Source organism: Xylona heveae, assembly GCF_001619985.1.
Source record: "Xylona heveae TC161 unplaced genomic scaffold L228scaffold_4, whole genome shotgun sequence".
Taxonomy (NCBI): Eukaryota; Fungi; Ascomycota; class Xylonomycetes; order Xylonales; family Xylonaceae; genus Xylona; species Xylona heveae.
This window is the reverse complement of record NW_017264196.1, coordinates 1,571,546-1,584,231: the sequence shown is the minus strand read 5'-3', so window position 1 is coordinate 1,584,231 and position 12,686 is coordinate 1,571,546. Positions and strand designations below refer to the sequence as shown.

At 49.3% G+C, this 12,686-nt stretch overlaps 4 protein-coding genes across 4 annotated transcripts; 2 read left to right on the top strand and 2 right to left on the bottom strand.

Annotated features, from left to right (window-relative positions):
- Window positions 1–18: 18 nt before the first annotated feature.
- Window positions 19–2,506, bottom strand: L228DRAFT_246472 (auxin efflux carrier). The gene is made up of 4 exons (XM_018332423.1): window positions 1,902–2,506; window positions 1,686–1,852; window positions 384–1,633; window positions 19–328 (listed from the first exon to the last, which is right to left on the bottom strand). Exons 1-4 carry the CDS (start codon window positions 2,188–2,190, stop codon window positions 265–267), a joined length of 1,770 nt encoding a protein of 589 aa, XP_018189198.1. The 5' UTR covers window positions 2,191–2,506; the 3' UTR covers window positions 19–264.
- Window positions 2,507–4,151: 1,645 nt separating this feature from the next.
- Window positions 4,152–6,965, top strand: L228DRAFT_246470 (kinase-like protein). Its single transcript, XM_018332422.1, has 2 exons — window positions 4,152–6,065; window positions 6,117–6,965. Exons 1-2 carry the CDS (start codon window positions 4,404–4,406, stop codon window positions 6,519–6,521), a joined length of 2,067 nt encoding a protein of 688 aa, XP_018189197.1. The 5' UTR covers window positions 4,152–4,403; the 3' UTR covers window positions 6,522–6,965.
- On the bottom strand, window positions 6,658–7,884 carry L228DRAFT_121700 (hypothetical protein). Its single transcript, XM_018329000.1, has 2 exons — window positions 7,087–7,884; window positions 6,658–7,017 (listed from the first exon to the last, which is right to left on the bottom strand). Exons 1-2 carry the CDS (start codon window positions 7,523–7,525, stop codon window positions 6,794–6,796), a joined length of 663 nt encoding a protein of 220 aa, XP_018189196.1. The 5' UTR covers window positions 7,526–7,884; the 3' UTR covers window positions 6,658–6,793.
- A 1,470-nt stretch (window positions 7,885–9,354) lies between these two features.
- On the top strand, window positions 9,355–12,432 carry L228DRAFT_252985 (ARM repeat-containing protein; the record flags this gene model as incomplete). The annotated part of the gene is made up of 3 exons (XM_018333721.1): window positions 9,355–9,456; window positions 9,588–12,206; window positions 12,328–12,432. 3 exons carry the CDS (start codon window positions 9,355–9,357, stop codon window positions 12,430–12,432), a joined length of 2,826 nt encoding a protein of 941 aa, XP_018189195.1.
- Between the last annotated feature and the right edge of the window lie 254 nt (window positions 12,433–12,686).

The following is a 12,686-nucleotide window of genomic DNA, read 5'->3' as shown; positions in this document are numbered from 1 at the left end:
CAATTTTATGATAATATTGGCAGCTGAGTAAAGTGAACTCGGTTTGAGCAATTTTACGAACATCATATCGTACATGAATCGTAGGATAAAAAGGAGAGAGAAGGAGAGACAAGCCACGAAATGAGATTATCCGAATGTTCCCAATCGTTCTCAACACCAGACTCCAAGCTTCTACCCAGTCTATGCATTTCAATTTTAACATGAGCGACAACAGAAAGTTAGTTAGATGCTAAGGTACGGTCTTGTAGGGATGCTTTCAGTAGATCAAGCAGCCCACTCGACGACCTCCAATGCTAGCATGACCAGAATAAGCGTGGACGGAAGAATCCTGGGGAAATATTAGCAAGAGAAATGCCGGATGCAGTACAAATACGGTTACGTACCAAATGACGTAGCTCTGGAAAAGCAGACGAGACATCACTCCTTCGTAGACCCCGTTGATTTGGCAAATTTGGGCGAGTTGTAGAGCACTGGGTGCTCCAGTGAGGAGAAAGCATACGATAACGAAAATAGGATCATCCAAGATACTGACCGGCACGAATTTGGCCGCCAGCGCCAGCAATGGAGCCATGATAACGGTCGGCAAGAGCATGCGGCTGAGGAGCGACGCAATGAGAAGCTTGGTCTCTTCTTTATCATGCTCAATGGTGCGATGGGACTCATCTGGCAGGGTGTTGCGTGCTAAGTTTGCTCCTAGAACAACCAAAATTAAAGGCACGGCAACACCTCCGCTTTGGCTGACGGCACTCGTGACCGAATTTTTGATGAAAGTACCGTCGCTGAAGAATAGACTTTGCAGGGAAGGCACCGAAGCAACAATGATGGCAATCAGCATAGCCCAGAGCGGGGGGTTCATGAATTCCCAAAGTCCGTATAGAAAACGGCGAAGACCAGCCGTTGATTTGGCCAAACCCTTCTGAACTGGTCTCGGCAGATCATGGAAGACATTTCTTGATGCCGTGGAAAGACGCGAGGACAAGGTTGAGAAGGCGCTCTTTAGCGTTCTCAGAACTCGAACAAGATAACCCTTGATTCCTGGAGGCACTTCATCTTGTAATTCAGGGTATCTGGATGTAATATGCGGAAAAGAAGTAATGTCGCCCTCGGATTCCAGGCCAATGCCGATGTTACCGTTTGCAGGCGTCGGAAGCAAAGCAGGCGGCCTTGTTGTATCTGTTTGTTCTCCATTGCTGTATTTCACGCCGTTGGCGCCTGATGTATGGTTTGAGGCAGGCTTGGTTGTGACGGAATGAGTATCAATGGCTTGAGCATGACCATTAGTTTGAGGACCAGACGCCACTGAAGTCCTAGCGTCTTCACCAGAAGGCTCCTCCCCCAAAAGATCTTCTTCGTCCTCCTCTTCGGGATCATCTCGATAGCGTCCCCGTTCGATTTGCGACATGGTATGCTGATCATCTTCCTTGTATGTGTGAGGCGGAGCCAAGAGAACATGATAGCCCCAGCTCCACCTTACCAATTGACCCAATTGCTGAAAGATGAGGAGGTAAAGAATGCCCCGTGCAGCCACCTCATCATCATTATCGCCAGGGATCTTATCCCAATGTAAACCGCTGATCGTCTTAGATAAGGAGAGCACGAGAGATATTGGCAATGAATTTGAGTTACCAAAGACCTAACAACCTCATATTAGCCTGAAACGTCGCAGAATATATTGAGCTACTTACTCCCATGGCAATGACAAAATTTCTTGGCTGTTTCTTGAAACGGAAAACTTTAGAAATTACAACTGAACAAAAATAAGAGACAAATGTCTGGACGATGAAGATGACAGGGATAACAGCAAGTTCCGCGAGCTTCTCTGCTGTTAATTGAGATGCCAGTTTAGTGAAAACTAAAGCCGTTAGTTTGCTGAACGAATCAAAATAGTGTCAGAGACATACTGAGGCAAGGTGTGAAGAGCTGGACGTTGAGATGGGCGACGAATTTCTGCATTTCGGCATCGAACATGCCTTGGCGAGCAATGATATATCCTGGCGCGCTCACGCATACGACTTCCAAGACCGCTTCGAAGACGAGCAGTACGAGATGGCCAAAGGCCGGGTGAGAGGCGCGAGTTTCCATGGCTCTTCTGAACACATTCATTGCAGTGGCGGCATGTTGTTGCTCCGCTGCCCTGGCTGCCAGGCTATTTGCAAGCCGAAAAGATGTTGGATTTGTGAAGAGACGCATCATATCCCTCAAAGGATCCCTCAAAGGATTGCGTTTATTGAGAATGCTGGGCTTGCTGTGCCTGTTGATCAATGGACTTGCTACGCAGATACACGACGGGATAGGGCGTGGATGAGACTAGCGCCCCGATTGGAGGAAGATAAAATAGCTGGTCCAAGCGCTCCGTTGATAGATAGAGAACACAGAAATCAATTGTTCTCGTTTGGCACCGACGACGAGCTAGACCTTCAGCAGGTGAAGTAGCTGCGGGAAACTCATGATGAATTTGATTTCAAGAAACAGAGCCTGATGAGATTGATCAAAAAGGCGAAGTTGTTCTTGAACATGTCAGCGAGCGCATGCAGCCTAGTAGCCAAAGTTTTACCAGGTCAGATTGCTGCTGCTTGACTGGGATTGGGCACGTTGCCAACCCGACGTAACTGCAGTAAATTGACGACTCGGCTAATTAATTGGGCGGCTGGGCAGATGATGCGATGTGGCTTAGCCGTTGAGAGGCTTTCCTGTTTCTGCTCCCCAAGCTCACCGGCGGAGGGTAGACAACAAATGGGGGAGTACGGAGTACTTCCAAGTCTGGTTCCTCTATAGCGTGATCGTCGAGTACCGAGTACCTGATGTCGACCTGTCGCAAAATATCGTCGGTGGCTTGAAAAGGCTGACATGGCTTAAGAATGTAAATGAAAGATAGGACCTCCTCAGATATACTTCACTTTCTGGCAAAGAGACTATTGGCCAATAGCGCTATAGCTGGCTCGTGGTCACGGGCTTGAGTTATGAGCACTACGGCATTGTGCATTTCAAGAATAGGGTATTTAAGGTACCTCCCTGAGAAAATGCTGTACGGAAGATGTGTTTGATCATTTTATGAGCTTGTCACCTACCTTAGCTTGTGGGCAAAAGATCCACGATCACCAGAGCATGACGCCTGGATTCTCATACTGAATGCACTTGCACTACCCGTGGAGCAAAACTTGACCAAGTGTACAATACCATTTTGAAGGGTATCCAGTCAGTCGCGTCTGATGGAGGGGACGATCTTTTCTTGTGTTTCGCATCAGAAAGTCCTACATCAGAGGATGAAACAGGGAGTGACGCAATCATCCGTCCCACGCAAGGTTGCGTCAATTCTACAAGGGTACCAGTAAGTGCTTACCTTGATTGGTAGCCTTTGACCGTACCTGCCCAGAAAATTTTGCATGGAAATACAAAAACGTTTCCCGACGAATAAAATATTCAGAGCAGAACGGTTTGCATCAGATTCTTGATGCAAGCCATGGCAATATACCGTAATCAAGCATGTCCACTTGTTGCTCATATGGTAATGAAAGGTGAGCGCTGTTTGTCTGGTACATGCACTACTGAGACAGACCGTGCCGACGCGGCCGCGAAGCGACCAAGCCGGAAAAATCAAGGTTTTGCTTGTTGCCCAAGGTCACAGCCCGTTGCCCTTTAGACCAAGTAAAAGTAGGTACATTGTGGGGGTAAATCAGAGCCTTTAAGCGGGACAGGAGGAAATAACGGTGCCCCGCGCTGGGAGATATCAAGTGGGCAGCACATTGGTAGTTACTGTACATGCGTTACTGTACCTGCAAGGTCATTACCTCCAGCTGTATTATTGTCTGAGAGACCTGCCAATCAGGGCTGTCAAATGAGAAGGATGACAGCTTGTTCTTATGAGTAGAAATAACCAGCGAGCGCCGTTGAATTCTGCTTGATTCTTTCAACAATGCGGGGATATCGACCAGACGTACGATAGTCACTTCCTCCGGTTGCTTCCATTTTTACTACTCGATTCCATCCTCCGAGTATCTGGCAGGTGGGTCTCTTTGCGCGGAGGCCCCACGTCAGGGTGGTGCTGAGCCAAGGTTATTAGGCTTTGGCCTCTGGATCGAATTTACCTTAGGTCATCATTACTTTCCCATCCTTCCCTGGAAGCTTTTTTGCACTCAGTTTTCCATTTCTCACGTTCGCTTCTGCAAGCGATGTCCCCTTTTATGCCGCCCGCCTCCGACCAGCGGTAATTGACAGAAAAGGTTACTATACTACAAAACCACAGCACCGCCACACACACCCACATCCTCTCTCCGTTTCCTCCAGTCCAACCTCAATTTCGCACTATTGTTTTTGATTTGGAAAGCTTCTCTCTCGTGTTGACACTCGTAGGACTACCTCCGCTGAGCAGAGCACAGAGTCCACGCCCGCATGGTGATTGAATCATGTCAGCCATGGATTCCTCTCAGAGCCAACCCGAGCTGGTTCAAGAGCCCGCCACCTCTTCCTCTGAAACCACACTGCCGGCCGACAACGCGTCTGGCTCGAAAAATGTTCCTTCCCCTACCTCTTCTGCTCACCCTCCTCGACTGCAGTCTTCACGTACCTCGTCTGAAGCCCCTCCAACATCAAGCATGACTGCCTCATCGACTCCGCTCGGACAACTCAGCGCTGCCCGCCGGCCGGGTCTCCCTGCACAGCCTGCCACGTCTAGTACAGGAGCAAGCCTTAGACAAGATATCGAGGAGAGGATGAGGCAATTTCAACTATCGAGACCGAGAATGGCGCCCTCGACGCCATCCGGCCCGCCTTCGGCAGGGACACCCCCAATTGGAGGACCAGTAGTCGGAGGAAGGACCCCACCAAGCCCAGCAGCCGCTGGCATTCCTGCTGGTGCCTTTCCTGGCGCCCCGAGTTTGAAGTTCCCGCCACACAGGCCCCAGGCCCCGAACTGGACCTCAGCTCCAGCTGTGACAAATGCTGCCAAGAGAAACCCCAAGCCTTCGCTGGGAGCCCGGCGGGGCATGGCGTTGCCTGGGGGTCTCCCGGGGACATCACCTGCAGCTGGTCCTCTTGGAAAACCTAAATTGGATATCGGCGCAATCAATAACGGTGTCAGCGAGAAACCTGGGGCGGAAGCAAACCCGGTCAAGGCGGCAGCAGATCCAACTGGGTCGCTTTTCAATAAGTTTTCGGAGATTGTAGATACCAAATCCGGCACATTGAACTTTGCAGGAAAGGCAGTTATTCATGGAAAAGGTATTGACTTTACAGGGGGCAACAGTTTTAACATTTCGCTGGACGAAGTCGATACCTTGGAAGAGCTAGGGAAGGGAAACTATGGCACCGTTTACAAAGTGCGACATTCCCGGCCACAGATGAGACGGCCCGGTCTCGGTCTCAATGGCAACAAGGCGACAGCATCATTCCCGGGTCCGTCGACCACCGATGGAGATAAAAACGGCGATCAGGAGAGCCCGGTGGCGCAAGGGGCGCCCATTGGCCAAAGAGGCACAACGGGTATTGTCATGGCCATGAAGGAAATGCGACTGGAGCTGGACGAAGCCCGCTTTGCCGCAATCATTATGGAACTAGACATCCTCCATCGGTGCATTTCGCCCTTTATCATTGACTTTTACGGGGCCTTTTTCCAGGAAGGAGCTGTTTACATTTGCATGGAATTCATGGACGGAGGCTCCATTGATAAGCTGTATGGCGACGGCGTTCCAGAGAATGTCTTGCGGAAGATTACCTTGGCCACGTTGATGGGCTTGAAGGCGCTCAAGGACGAGCATAACATTATTCATCGCGATGTTAAGCCAACAAATATCCTGGTCAATACTCGGGGACAGATAAAAATATGCGATTTTGGCGTGAGTGGCAACTTAGTTGCCAGTATTGCAAAGACAAATATTGGCTGTCAAAGTTACATGGCACCAGAAAGAATAGCTGGTGGAGGCGTTGCCCAAGCCGGCGCCAATCCTGGCGGTGGCACGTATAGCGTTCAGAGCGACATCTGGAGCTTGGGCTTGACAATTATCGAATGCGCCCTTGGCAGATACCCATACCCTCCCGAAACCTATAATAATATCTTTAGCCAGCTTAGTGTAAGTGCACTGCCACTCTGCTCGAACGGCACAGTTTGCTCACAATCACAGGCCATTGTCGATGGCGACCCGCCAGATCTGCCACAGGGTGAATTTTCCGAGGCTGCCCGAGATTTTGTTCGCGGCTGTCTCAACAAGATCCCAAAATTGCGTCCTACGTATGCAATGCTTCTTCGCCACGCTTGGCTTGCACCGCTTGTGAAGCCCGCGACCATCTCTGAAGAAGACGAACACACTGCGGACGGGACAGCAACTTCTAGCCAACCACCTGAGTTAGAGGTCGCAGATCAAGAAGTCGCTGCCTGGGTCAAGTCTGCTATCGAAGCCCGAATCGCCGGAACGATGGGCAAACACAAGAAGCCAGCTCTTCATGCCGCCCCGCTTGACGCCGTTGCAAGCCCTCCACAAGAAAAGACCAATGGTTTCGAGCAAATTAGTCTACCAGTCGAGTCATGAAGCAGCAGTTGATTGGTTTTTGGCTGCCGTTTCCCCGCTCCTCTTGTTTCATTTTTTCTCCTCCCGTACACGACTGTCCTATGCTATCACAATCCCAGCCTTCTTCATTCACATTATTATAGCGATTAGACGTTTGCAACCTGCTCAGAGCTTGGCCCGCTGGCGGACATGCTGACATAGCAAACTACGAGATTAAGGAAATAGGCATTTCACATCTAATAACAAGTATCCATCGGGCTGAGTTTTCGCTTTCAAAGTGCTTTGCAGGTCCACTACAGTTTTCGTTCTATACTTTGCCGTGCTTTTACAACGCCCCTGCTTGGATTTTTATTTAACATCGCATTAAATGGCATGAGATTTTCCTTCAGAGAACGATAAAAATATAGCAGCTTATTCCAGTTTATTTCTTTATCTTGACCGGAAGCTAGGGGTCCACTATGCGGTTTTTCTTTACCAGTATTTGCACATTGGTGGTTTAATGGATTGCCTATATTGCCTATACAGTGTTTAGGAGATTATTAACCTTGCCATCTTTCTCTGCTCTTTTGGGATTTACACGTCTTACCGGCTCTTTCGCATCTCATTGGCATCAGACGGTGACGTCCTACCAATGCACCATCTCTCTGCCTGATCAGCTCGGAGACAATACGCCTTGCTCCCTGTAATTTGGTAGTGTGAAATTCCAGGGAAAGGCGAGCCTGCAACTCGGATGCAAGACAGAAACGGCCCAGCGCATGCTGCGACCGGGTCTCGCAACCCGATGCAGCATGTGTAACCTTTGAACGCGGTCTGTGCCCGTTGATCGATATCTTTGAACATATTGTGTGATATAACATTTGCATTGTCTGCACAATCCCTGTCACGGAAGAGTTGAAGATTGCAGTCAACAGACTGTGTAAATGGGCAGCCTCTGTACTACCGTTCCTGCTCTCTCTCTCTCGCGCTGGTGTCATTGGTGTTTCAAGTACATGATACATGATTTCGATAAGGGAATCATGTTGCATTTAGGAACCCATTTGCGATATTTCCGTCGACCAGGCCGCCTTTAGATCTGGGGTTCCATTATCTGACCGTAGCTGAGTGATGAGTGTGTCATACCATTTGGAAGTCTGTAAACTCGTGAAAGGCTAATAGACGATGCTCAGTTGGATCCACGGACCTTTTGGCAGTAGTGGCAGTATCATCACAAAGCAAGATGATGGTTTTGTGCGGCCAAACTCATAATAAGATGAATTAAGTAAAGATCAGATATTCAAAATTCGAGATTGAACGGGACCAAGAATTACACTGGAAAGCTGGCTTTACGCAAGCAACAGGCATGCATCAACATGCCAGTTAGGAAACCCATCTCCAATGGGCGTGCTAGCCGGACGTGGCATGCACCAAGCAAACAAATGACCAAATGCACACATCCTTGGGGAAGGTTGAGCTACAATTCTACAGATCCTTGATCACCTGATCAACCTATCAGGCAGAGAAGTTGTAGTCTTCATGATGAGTTCTGCAGCTGACATCGAGCGTCAGGTTTGACATGCAGCAAGGTGCAGGAGACATGAGGGAATGATGATACAGAGAAGAAGCACGACCCTTGGTATCATCATGTGTGATAAGGACAAGTCAGTATCAGGTATCTACGAGACACCCAGTCTGGTATACTCATACCTGGTGTGATAGTAGCAGGTACCCGTTCGTCGTCATCTCATCAATAGCTTTACAATAGACATGCATCTAATTTCTATTCCTTGGGGGTCCAAATTGGCAGAGAATAGCACTGATAGTCGTGGGATCGACGAAAGGATTCCGTCACCTTTTTGTCAGTCCAAGTCTGGAGTAGTGCTGCTGCTGCTCTCTCCGCCTACGCAACGACCGCGGCTCCATATACGGAGTAATACCTACCTACCTACCTAGACCTAATACTTCACTCGTTTCTCGCCTCCCCCGAAAAGTCACTTTCCACGGCATTTTAGTGTCCATGGTACATCTCGTTTTAACCGAAATCGAACCTTTTCATCCCACATCGGCGGCTGCTCCAGCCTGTCCCTCCGTCCGTCGGGCTTCCGCCCCCCCCCCCCAAAAATCTAAACTGCAACTTCTTGCGATCCGTCCACTGTTGACTGTGTCTTTTTCAACACCTTCCCCCTCCCGCTTCGGTGTCGAAACAACTAGGGCACACAGTTCTCTGGGAGAACATTGATCTTTAATATTAAAGATTATTCTTATTCTAAATTTTTATATTCACTCTTTGTGAACCGCACCCTGCGTCAGGCTGCGTGGGGATCCACCTCTCTCGTCCCGCTTAGTTTCAACAATTCTATCGCTTGTCCTACCGGGGTCGCGTCGCGCAAGTCTGGACGTGCGCGGGGACTTTTTTTTCTATTGTTACTGGTCATTTCCCAAGCAGTCATCTATTTGACAGTCTTTTTGAACAGCAAGTCTGGAGAGTGTGCTGGTTGGCTTGTTTGGAACCTACGCTTCGTTGATATACTTTTGTTGTCTCTGAAGTTCGATAGACCCAAGCTTACTAGGAAAGGCTTTCTTGTCTCGCCGCATGAAGTCCGCTCTGTTTCTCTCGCAACAGTCCGCGCATATTACTTTAGGTAAGTCTGCATGTGCAGGGCAATCTTTGCGACTGCGCTATCTCATGAGGACACATGACTGATCAATGTTGGACCCTGAAGGCCGTTTTACGTTCTAGAAACAAACGACTATTTCCCACACCCACAATCTTTTTTGTCTTCACCTTACGGGATTCAATCGATTACTATATCCTGCGCATTGCGATAACCTTACATTCAAGCCTGAAATCTTCTGGCTTAGCTGAGCAAAAACCACAATGGCGTGGCAACCTCAGGAGGAGCAGCTAGTGCAGCTCGCTGGATTTTTACGGGATTCCCTAAACGTCCAAAACCAGACCGTCTTCAAGCATGCAGCATCGGTGAGTGTTCTATCCAATATCGCAGATGTCTTAGCATGGGGGCTGCTTCTGTTGCTCCCAAAGACATTCTGCAACCTTCCTTTTCTGAAAGAGTAATGGTTCAAACTGACGGCGCTTTTTTTTTTTTGTAGATGTTGGCCCAAGCCAAGGAGTCTCCCGATATCAACAATTACCTCACATATCTTGTCGCCCAAACGGACGTACCGGCTGCTCTAAAGATTACGATAAAAGAGGCACAGCTCATAAAGAGCACCGCTGCAATTATGCTGAAGAACAACGTTCGGTTCTCTTACGACCAGATCGCCGAGCCCAGTAGAGCATACATTCGCTCATGCATATTGCTTGCCCTGGAAGACCCAAATGCGCAAATAAGAAGTCTGTCGGGTAACGTTGTCACAGAACTTGTCCGTCAAGGAGGAATTCTTGGCTGGCCCCAGCTGCTCCCGCAATTGATGGCACTTGTCAGTAACGACAGCGGAAGTACTTCTCTTGAGACACAGGAGGGAGCCATGAGCGCATTATACAAGATATGCGAAGATAACGCGCGAGCACTCGACAAGGATTACCAGGGCGAACGACCTCTGAACTTTTTGATCCCGAAACTGCTCGAATTTACGACGCACGCATCTGCACGCGTTCGAGGCCAGGCGCTCTCATGTATCAACATCTTCATCCCGCATAAGCCGCAGGCATTATTGGTGGTTATCGATGCTTTTCTACTCCAGCTCTTCCAGCTGGCTCATGATACTAGCGCCGAAGTTCGCAGGAACGTTTGTCGAGCCTTTGTCCTCTTGGTTGATGTTCGACCAGACAAGCTGAAGCCCCATATGGATGGCCTAATTGAGTACACGGTCTCACAACAGCGTATAATAGAGGATTCGGATCTTGCGCTGGATGCAGCCGAATTTTGGTTGTGCGTCGGAGAGCATGAGGCGCTGGCGGCAGATTTAGGTCGACATCTCGCCTTGATCGTACCTGTACTCCTAGAGTGCATGGTATACAGTGAAGATGATATAATACGACTTGGTGGCGAAGGTGATGATGCTGAGGAAGAAGATCGGGAAGAGGATATTAAACCCCAGTTTGCGAAGACAAAACTAGCAAGAAATGCGCCGACGAAGGCAGATGGCTCAGGCGCGGATGCTTCTGGCGACGCACTTGATGAAGACGATTTGAGCGAGGGAGAAATCGACGACGATGACGATGACGACGATGACGGCGGTGATCCGGAGGACCAGTGGAACCTCCGCAAGTGCTCTGCTGCGGCTTTGGATGTCCTTGCCTCTGTCTTCCATCGTCCGGTCTTTGAGATCACGTTGCCTTACCTCAAGGAGAATCTGCAACACGCTGAGTGGCCTAGACGCGAAGCAGCGGTTCTTGCGTTGGGAGCTGTCGCGGAGGGCTGCATGTCAGCTGTAAAGCCACATCTGCCCGACCTTGTTCCCTATCTGATTTCTCTCTTGAATGATCAAGAACCCGTGGTCAGACAAATCACTTGCTGGACACTTGGACGTTATTCGGCTTGGGCATCCCACCTCAAGGACCCCGCCGAGAAAGCACAATTCTTCGAACCGATGATGGTAGGATTGCTGCACAAGATGCTTGACAACAACAAACGCGTGCAAGAAGCAGGAGCCTCAGCATTTGCAAGTCTCGAAGAAAAGGCTAAAAGCCAACTGACCCCTTACTGTCAGCCCATTATCCAACAGTTCATCCGGTGCTTTGGCAAGTATAAGGACAGGAATATGTTCATCCTGTATGATTGTGTACAGACGCTTGCTGAGCACATTGGGCCTGGCTTGGCCGCGCCGGGGTTAGTAGACTTACTCATGCCGGCACTGATTGATCGCTGGAACCGCGTCACTGATCAATCGAGAGAACTCTTCCCTCTGCTTGAGTGTCTCTCTTATGTCGCGATTGCCTTGGGCAAGGCTTTTGCACCATTTTCGGGCCCTATTTTTACGCGGTGCATAAAAGTTGTCCACACAACTCTCGAAGAGTATGTCATGGCGGCCGGCAACGGCCACGAAGGTGTAGACCTACCAGACAAGGATTTCCTTATCACAAGTCTCGACTTGCTCAGCTCTATCATCCAGGCTCTGGATGATGCAGATGGTCTCGAGCTGGTGAAAACGTCTAAACCAAATCTCTTCCAGCTCCTCGCTTACGCTTTGGACGACCCGGCAAACGAGGTACGGCAATCCGGATATGCCCTGCTGGGCGACTGCGCGATATATGTCTTCCCTGAGCTTGAGCCGTTCCTGGCTACCATTCTTCCCATTCTCAGCGGGCAGCTTGACTTGGACAAGATCAGCTTTGATGAAGTCGACGCCAGCTTTGCTGTGCTCAACAATGCGTGCTGGTCCTGCGGAGAGGTCGCGACCAAATACGGACCCGAGGGCATGGGCCCCTTTCTCGACATCCTCTACGAACGCCTCGTCACCATCATGACCAATCCTGAACTTCCCGACTCTCTTGTCGAGAACGCTGCCATCGCGATTGGTCGTCTAGGTATACTGTCGGCGCCAGCTCTAGCTCCGCATGTTGCAGAGCTGGTGGGTCCTTTCCTCGAACAGATGGAGAAGGTCGAGTTTACGGACGAAAAGGCAGATGCTTTCCGGGGATTCACTCGGATAGTTGCGTTAAATGCTGCTGCTATTGAACAGCATCTGATCAAATATTTCACCGTCATTGCCCGATACCCCGCTGTTCATCAGCAGGATGGGGTGCTTTTCGACCATTTCAAAGCTGTAAGTCTTTCCCAAGCTTTTGCTCGTGATGCTTTGTTTGTACTTTTCCTCCCACCCCCAATTTGTTCTAATTCCAGTCGCCTTGAATGAGTCTAATATAACTAACCTCGTCGTGGCATAGATTCTTGATCTGTACCGCTCAATGATACCCGACTTTGACACCTTTGTCGGCTCCAATATGGCCCCGTCTGACCGCCAAATCCTACAGAACTTGTACGGAGTGTAAGCGGCTCAATCCAAACAGACGCTTCCTTTTTGTTCTAGACCTCTGTCCGAAACTTGCAAGCAACACGATGTCATCAACGTCTAATTTTTTTTTCCCCTTTGATTCCAGCCATTGAACTCATCTTGTCACTATTTCTTTTCAATTTTGATATTCTCCCACGGTACTCTCTCATAACATCATAGCTTAGGTAGTTAGGTAGTTAGGTAGTTACCCATTTCATTGCCGGCGAACTGTTTTGTATTTCTTTTCATTTT

Coding starts and splice junctions, on each gene's coding strand:
- L228DRAFT_246470 (XM_018332422.1), top strand. CDS start 4,404: ATGTCAGCCATGGATTCCTCTCAGAGCCAACCCGAGCTGGTTCAAGAG. Junction 6,066..6,116: donor ATATCTTTAGCCAGCTTAGT/GTAAGTGCACTG, acceptor TCACAATCACAG/GCCATTGTCGATGGCGACCC.
- L228DRAFT_121700 (XM_018329000.1), bottom strand. CDS start 7,525: ATGCAACATGATTCCCTTATCGAAATCATGTATCATGTACTTGAAACA. Junction 7,018..7,086: donor AATGAGATGCGAAAGAGCCG/GTAAGACGTGTA, acceptor AACACTGTATAG/GCAATATAGGCAATCCATTA.
- L228DRAFT_246472 (XM_018332423.1), bottom strand. CDS start 2,190: ATGCGTCTCTTCACAAATCCAACATCTTTTCGGCTTGCAAATAGCCTG. Junction 1,853..1,901: donor GCTCTTCACACCTTGCCTCA/GTATGTCTCTGA, acceptor TAACGGCTTTAG/TTTTCACTAAACTGGCATCT. Junction 329..383: donor TTCCAGAGCTACGTCATTTG/GTACGTAACCGT, acceptor ATATTTCCCCAG/GATTCTTCCGTCCACGCTTA.